This window comes from Gymnoscopelus microlampas (genome assembly GCF_963454915.1).
Source record: "Gymnoscopelus microlampas genome assembly, chromosome: 1".
Classification (NCBI taxonomy): Eukaryota; Metazoa; Chordata; class Actinopteri; order Myctophiformes; family Myctophidae; genus Gymnoscopelus; species Gymnoscopelus microlampas.
In genome coordinates, this window is record NC_139962.1 from 787792 (window position 1) to 796194 (window position 8403).

At 42.4% G+C, this 8403-nt stretch overlaps 1 protein-coding gene across 1 annotated transcript in view; it reads left to right on the forward strand.

The window, feature by feature from the left end:
- The window catches only part of LOC311047381 (transient receptor potential cation channel subfamily M member 1-like), a gene marked incomplete at both ends in the record, with an annotated part of 71035 nt that extends 63455 nt beyond the window's left edge, over positions 1–7580 (forward strand). The window contains 5 exons of the mRNA XM_084060079.1: positions 426–948; positions 4904–5102; positions 5184–5354; positions 6009–6190; positions 7284–7580. Coding sequence (XP_083916205.1) covers positions 426–948; positions 4904–5102; positions 5184–5354; positions 6009–6190; positions 7284–7580 — 1372 coding nt within the window. The remainder of the gene's footprint in view (positions 1–425; positions 949–4903; positions 5103–5183; positions 5355–6008; positions 6191–7283) is intronic.
- Between the last annotated feature and the right edge of the window lie 823 nt (positions 7581–8403).

Consider the following 8403-nt stretch of genomic DNA (forward strand, 5'->3'; position numbering starts at 1 on the left):
CTTGAGGATAAAAGCCTTATGCGGGTTCCTTATGCAGATTCCTTATGCTTTATGCAGGTTCCTCATGCCTTATGCAGGTTCCTTATGCCTTATGCAGGTTTCTTATGCCCTATGCAGGTTCCTTTTGCAGGTTCCTTATGCAGGTTCGTTATGCCTAATGCAGGTTCCTTATGCAGGTTCCTTATGCCTTAAGGGGCGACCATAGCTGAGTGGTTAGTGAGCCCGCCTAGGGAGCCAGAGTCCCTGGTTGCCCCAGGTACGATTCCAGGCCAGGCCAGCAAATGTGTCGATGAAATGAAATGTGTCCCTGAGCAAGACTCTTAACCCCTAATTAGCAGCTCACAGGTTCTCATTGGAAACAAGACCGCAAGGACTTTCATGAACGACCTGTTAAAGGAATCATCCTAATCCTTATCCTTATGCAGGTTCCAGCTGGACAACGACGAGCGCCAGCCGGTTACAGGACAGTCAGAGGTCAGAGGTCAGCTGAGTCCACAGAGACAGAAGGACTCAGAGGTCAGAGGTCAGCTGAGCCCACAGAGACAGCACAGCGTCAGGTCTCTAACCGGCAACCCCGCCGTGGCCAAGGAGTACGGGGCCACGCTGGAGGTGAAGGCACATCGGTCCAGATCCATCTCCAGCGTGGACATTCTGATATCGCCCTGCGACACCCAGGACATTCTGATATCGCCCTGCGACACCCAGGACATTCTGATATCGCCCTGCGACACCCAGGACATTCTGATATCGCCCTGCGACACCCAGGACATTCTGATATCGCCCTGCGACACCCAGGACATTCTGATATCGCCCTGCGACACCCAGGACATTCTGATATCGCCCTGTGACACCCAGGACATTCTGATATCGCCCTGCGACACCCAGGACATTCTGATATCGCCCTGTGACCCCGAGACGCATGAACCGCAGGACCCTCCCGACGACCAGGTTTTTAATCTTTTACTTATTATTTATCTTAACTTATTGCGGGGCTTTTTGATTTCAATATCAGTTTACTATATTATAATAAGGATTAGTTTTAGTGTAGTTTGTATTATAATAAGGATTAGTTTTAGTGTAGCTTGTATTATAATAAGGGTTAGTTTTAGTGTAGTTTGTATTATAATAAGGGTTAGTTTTAGTGTAGTTTGTATTATAATAAGGGTTAGTTTTAGTGTAGTTTGTATTATAATAAGGGTTAGTTTTAGTGTAGTTTGTATTATAATAAGGGTTAGTTTTAGTGTAGCTTGTATTATAATAAGGGTTAGTTTTAGTGTAGTTTGTATTATAATAAGGATTAGTTTTAGTGTAGTTTGTATTATAATAAGGATTAGTTTTAGTGTAGCTTGTATTATAATAAGGGTTAGTTTTAGTGTAGTTTGTATTATAATAAGGATTAGTTTTAGTGTAGCTTGTATTATAATAAGGATTAGTTTTAGTGTAGTTTGTATTATAATAAGGATTAGTTTTAGTGTAGTTTGTATTATAATAAGGATTAGTTTTAGTGTAGTTTGTATTATAATAAGGATTAGTTTTAGTGTAGTTTGTATTATAATAAGGATTAGTTTTAGTGCAGTTTGTATTATAATTAGGATTAGTTTTAGTGTAGCTTGTATTATAATAAGGATTAGTTTTAGTGTAGTTTGTATTATAATAAGGATTAGTTTTAGTGTAGTTTGTATTATAATAAGGATTCGTTTTAGTGTAGTTTGTATTATAATAAGGATTCGTTTTAGTGTAGTTTGTATTATAATGAGGATTAGTTTTAGTGTAGTTTGTATTATAATAAGGATTAGTTTTAGTGTAGTTTGTATTATAATAAGGATTAGTTTTAGTGTAGTTTGTATTATAATAAGGATTAGTTTTAGTGTAGTTTGTATTATAATAAGGGTTAGTTTTAGTATAGCTTGTATTATAATAAGGGTTAGTTTTAGTGTAGCTTGTATTATAATAAGGGTTAGTTTTAGTGTAGTTTGTATTATAATAAGGATTAGTTTTAGTGTAGCTTGTATTATAATAAGGGTTAGTTTTAGTGTAGTTTGTATTATAATAAGGATTAGTTTTAGTGTAGTTTGTATTATAATAAGGATTAGTTTTAGTGTAGCTTGTATTATAATAAGGGTTAGTTTTAGTGTAGTTTGTATTATAATAAGGATTAGTTTTAGTGTAGTTTGTATTATAATAAGGATTAGTTTTAGTGTAGCTTGTATTATAATAAGGGTTAGTTTTAGTGTAGTTTGTATTATAATAAGGATTAGTTTTAGTGTAGCTTGTATTATAATAAGGATTAGTTTTAGTGTAGTTTGTATTATAATAAGGATTAGTTTTAGTGTAGCTTGTATTATAATAAGGATTAGTTTTAGTGTAGTTTGTATTATAATAAGGATTAGTTTTTGTGTAGTTTGTATTATAATAAGGATTAGTTTTAGTGTAGTTTGTATTATAATAAGGATTAGTTTTAGTGCAGTTTGTATTATAATAAGGATTAGTTTTAGTGTAGCTTGTATTATAATAAGGATTAGTTTTAGTGTAGTTTGTATTATAATAAGGATTAGTTTTAGTGTAGTTTGTATCATAATAAGGATTAGTTTTAGTGTAGCTTGTATTATAATAAGGGTTAGTTTTAGTGTAGTTTGTATTATAATAAGGGTTAGTCTTAGTGTAGCTTGTATTATAATAAGGGTTAGTTTTAGTGTAGTTTGTATTATAATAAGGGTTAGTTTTAGTGTAGTTTGTATTATAATAAGGGTTAGTTTTAGTGTAGTTTGTATTATAATAAGCAGGGGGGCACATAACTGGTGGGCAAGTGTGCATGCGTCGTCAAAATGCATGCTGCGCGGCACATCTAATGAAGGGAGGCGCTCTCGCGTACCAACAGCTGGGACCGCTGGGACCGGAATTTACTTCCTGAAGCCACACTCACACATTCACGTTGAAGCACGCGTCCGCCCCATACGCGTCCCATACACACCCATGGGGCAGAGGCGGAGGGGGAGGGAACGCATGCTGCACGTGAAGTTGTGAGTGTGGCCTCGAATCCTGACACAGCCAGTCGCACGCAACAAGCTGCTGGCTGCGTTACAGGCGCTCGTCACCGATGATGAACGCACCGTGATGTATGGCGTGAACAGGGCCGGTGCAGACCCCATGGCCGCTCTAGGAAAGCTACCCCGGTCCGTCCCTTCATAAAATATCAACAGCTACATAACAAAAGATAGCACGCATTTCTCACCTTCTTTCCTCTAAACTGCAGCACTGATGGTGGTTTATTTGGTAGCATTTTGTAGTGACTGACTGACTGATTGACTGGTTTTACTTGCATTAACTTGACTGTTCAACTATAAGGGAAAGCACCTCCGCTCTAGCTGCATGTGTCGTCAGTTTAACAGCCGCCCCTCCCCCCCCCCGCACCTTTCCCAGTTCCAAGCAGCAGACAGTCAGTCTGTATGACAAGGTTCATTCACTCATGTAAACTGTGATGTGACTTGCAAACGACAAAGAAGTGATAGAATACCGATCGCACCGATGTCATCATTCATTTCAGAATACAAAAAAACAACAACGTTTTGCCGCATCTCCAGACTGCCGCTCTAGGCGATCGCCTAGGTCGCCTGTATGGACACGCCGGCCCTGACCGTGAACATCCCAATCTGGCGGATAAAAGCAGCGCCTTTTATACAGGGACAAAGAATTCCCAGCTTTTGATAAGCATGAGAAAAGCAAAGTGCACATCAACATAGTGCAAACAATAATGATAATGTCGCCCTCTTGACAGAAATTAATGAAGAACAACGTCAAGCACTGTGTGTCATATATTTCTGTTGGCCTTCCACACCATTGCACAGACAAGTTATCCATGTATCCCTCTTTTATCCATCCTGCGAGACGTGTCGCGGCAAAAATGTATTTATTTATTTATTTGGTGAGCACCAAGTAACATATCCAGGTGTTCCCCTGAGAACTAGACCAAAAAGGTTATGTGCACCCCTGATAATAAGGATTAGTTTTAGTCTAGTCTGTATTGTAACAAGGTTTAGTTTTAGTCTAGTCTGTATTGTAACAAGGTTTAGTTTTAGTCTAGTCTGTACTGTAATAAGATATATTTACAGATAAAGTAGGGTGGGGGGTAGCTGTGGTCCATAGCGTTAGTGGTGCGGCCATAGCTGAATGGTTAGTGAGCCCGCCTAGGGAACCAGAGGCCCTGGTTGCCCCAGGTTCGATTCCAGGTCAGGTCAGCATATGTGTCGATGAAATGAAATTTGTCCCTGAGCAAGACTCTTAACCCCTAATTGCTCACAGGTTCTCATTGGAAACAAGACCGCAAGGACTTTCATGAACGACCTGTTAAAACAAATTATCCTTTTATCCTAGTGAGTTCTCTCTAACGCTCTGCCAGACCCTGGGCTCTGCGCATGTACAAGGAATTCCACTGTCCTGCGAGGGCTCCAACAGTACTAGTGAAAATAAATAAAACCACTTCACTACTCACCTAGACAAAGGCTGTTTTGTGTTAGTCGGAAGGTCTGTCGGAAAAATATGTCCGCGAGACGGAAATTATTTGTATTTACTCCCTCTACAGATCTAGAGGATTTGAGGTGAGTAGTGAAATGGTTTCGTTTATTTTCATTACTGTTGGAGCCCTCACAGGGCAGTGGAATTCCTTGTACATGTGCAGAGCCCAGGGTCTGGCAGGGTGTTAGAGAGAGAACACTAACGCTCTGGACCAGGGCTATGTGGGGGGGGGGGGGGGGGGGGGGGGTCAGAGGATTCTACTATCAAGGTGTTCAAGGAGTTAAACTATGATCACCTGTATTTTTAATACAGAAATGATTTTCGGTTAGTTTACGATAGTTAGATTACTATCACTATTTGTTTTAACCCCCACCCCGCCTCCCCCCCCCAGGAACCAGTGAGGGAAGGCATGGGGGGTGGCCCCGCTGTGTTGGTCCAGCCCCTGGAGAAGGAGGAGGTGACCTCAGGGAAGGTCAAACTGGACTCGGCCCGGTCCTTTCCACTGGAACGATCACAGGTCCTGCAGTACCTCCCCTCACCACCGAGCGCCGCCCGGAGGTCCCTGAGCGACATGGTGTACAACCCCGCAGGTAGGGGGGGGGGGCTCCAATATGACCACAGAGGGGGCGGGCCTTAATTAATTACACCCTGTCCCTATTGGCCGTCTTAAGAGCACCTACCAAGTTTGGGGCGTTGGGAGCTGGAGTTGTGGCTGTTTAAACTCCAGCCAACAGGAACACAGAGGGCCCCCCTGGGTGCCACACGTGGTCCCTGGTGTGGCTATTCTGATGTCAGACCCCTCACCAGTGTTGGTGCCAAGTTTGTTCTGGATCTGAGCAACGGTGCGCCTCGCAGGTCTGCATGTTACGTTTGAGACGTCCACCCGCCCAGCCATCCGCTACAAGTCACACGATACCATATGTTGCTGTTTACATATGGATAGAGTTGGATCGTTGATATGTTGCCGTTTACATTTGTATGAATTCATTTGTTGAAAAATAGTGAAAATGTGTCATTGTTTGACGTCACAAACGTAACATTCGGACCTGGCTCTGATCCGCACCAAACTTGGCGCAAACGCTGTTTGGGGTCTGCCATTACATTACATTACAGTCATTTAGCAGACGCTTTTATCCAAAGTGACTTACAATAAGTGCATTCAACATAGGTAGGGAACAGAACTACTAATCACCAGAAGTCTGAAGTGCATTTTCTGCAAAAACAAGCAACTAAGAGTATACCTAGCACCAAGGTAAAAGTGCAATATATCAGCTACCTACTATCTTAAACAGATGAGACAAAATAGCAAAATCAAATGAGCAAAAGTGTATCGACTAAATAAGATCCAATAAAACAGTACAACAATAAAACAAGAGTTCGTACAACTAGTTAACAACAAGTAAGCCAGGCAAAGAGGAAGGGTAGTGTTTCCTGAAGAGGTGGGTTTGAACGTCACACCCAATAAAAAGACGAGCGTTCGTCCATTTCTGTTGCAGTGTTAAAGTCTCCCACGCCGGCCCGCTCATGGGGAGGCCCCTCTGTCCCGATGGGGAGGCCGCTTGGCGCCTCAGAGCAGCAGCCGGCCCGCTGGGGAGCCCGCTTCGAGTACAAGGTCCACCCCGCCCCCTTCGGCCACGCCCCCACAGTGTCCCTGGTCGGCCACGGTGATGTCATCGGGGTAAGACTGTCACCATGACAACGCTTTGATAGACCATTAATTGCCACGCAGATGATTGTGATTAACGATTTTACTCATGTTTTTTGGCATTTGATTGATTGATTGATTGATTGATTGATTGATGGACTAATTGAATACTTTATTAGTCAGAAATGTAAACATTTGTAAACATATTATATTAATATGTTTACAAATTACAAACATATATTAACTCATTGACCCGAGGTTTACACTGCCAATGACGAGTTGACGAGTGTGTGGTGTTTTCAATGGTTTACACTAGAGGGCGCTGTTCCGCAGCCTGTGAATCATGATGATGATGAAAGATCACGTGATACTACACACAAGTGATCAATACATTTTTCTCTGATTCTACAAGACCCCACTTTGTCTTTTTACTATGTCTTTTAAATGTCTTTTTACTACGTCTTTTTACTATGTCTTTTAAACGTCTTTTTACTACGTCTTTTAACTTCGTCTTTTTACTACGTCTTTTAAACGTCTTTTTACTACGTCTTTCAATCGTCTTTTTACTATGTCTTTTAGACGTCTTTTTACTATGTCTTTTTACTACGTCTTTCAATCGTCTTTTTACTATGTCTTTTAAGCGTCTTTTTACTATGTCTTTTTACTATGTCTTTTTACTACGTCTTTCAATCGTCTTTTTACTACGTCTTTCAATCGTCTTTTTACTACGTCTTTTAAATGTCTTTTTACTACGTCTTTTTACTACGTATTTTTACTACGTCTTTTAAATGTCTTTTTACTACGTCTTTTTACTACGTCTTTTTACTACGTCTTTCAATCGTCTTTTTACTACGTCTTTCAAACATCTTTTTGTTCAAAGGTTAGTGAAACACGACAAGGGGCAGCTATAGACAATGTTTTAACTTTGTCAGTTAATGAATTCACTTTATATTTTCGAATTAGAAAAAACAAATCATGGAAATATACTTTTATTTTTGTATATATATTGAACGTGTACGAACATTTTCAAATATGGACGGATGGATGGATGGCTGGACAGACAGACAGACAGACAGACAGACAGACAGACAGACACGGCCCCCAATTAATATATAATTGTTGACAGGCCCACCCCGTCAGGGACGAGACGGAGCGCAGAGACGACCACGAATCGGCGGAAGGGGCGGAGTCCAACGACGCGGATCGTCTGCTATTGGTCGAAGACGACCGCACCTACCCGGTGCTGCGCTCCAAGAGCCTCAACGTCCCGCGGCGGGAAAAGGGGGCGGCGCCAAACGACGGCGTCCAGAAGCCACGCCCTCGCGCGTCCAGCAGCGTCAAAGACCTGGCGGCCGCCTTCGGCGGGCAGGACTTCCTGTCAAAGTCCAGGACAGGACCCGGGGACGGCGGTGCCGGCTGTTGACGCGCCGATACCGCACGACGCTCACAGCGCCATAGAGCAAGGCACTAACCCGTTGGTGGGAAGTAAACTACGTACATTTACAGTACAATTCCAAAGTACTTTCAGTTTACTTCAGTATTTCCCTTTTGCGATACTTTACACTTCTACTCCACTACTCTCTGATACAAATATTGTATCTTTTTTTTTTTACTCAACTGCAATTATTTGGCAACTTTTGTTTCTAGTTACTAGAAAGATATGCAGATTTAAGGTATCAATATACCGAGCAAGCGGCCAAAATGAGTTTTCTGGTCGGCGTCTCCCTAAGAGATGAGAAGGACGATGAGTAAAACCGCTGCTCCTTCACTTGGGGAGGAGCAGCTTAGGTGGTTAGGGCATCTAGTACAGATGCCTCCTGAGAGTCTCCCTAGGGAGGTCCTCTGGGCCCGTCCCACTAGGAGGAGGAGACCCTCTGGCAGACCAAGGACCAGATGGATTATATCTCCACACTGGCCTTGGAATGCCTCAGGATCCCCCAGGAGGAAGTTGCTACCCCATGGGAAAGGGAAGTATGGAGCTCTCTGCTGGAATTGTTGCCCCGCGGCCTGACTCCGGATAACTGGTTGACTCTGGATAACTGGTTGACTCTGGATAACTGGTTGACTCTGGATAAATGGTTGACTCCAGATAACTGGTGGCTTCAGATAACTGGTTGACTCTGGATAACTGGTTGACTCCAGATAACTGGTGACTTCAGATAACTGGTGACTTCAGATAACTGGTGACTTCAGATAACTGGTGACTTCAGATAACTGGTTGACTACGGATAACTGGTTGACTCTGG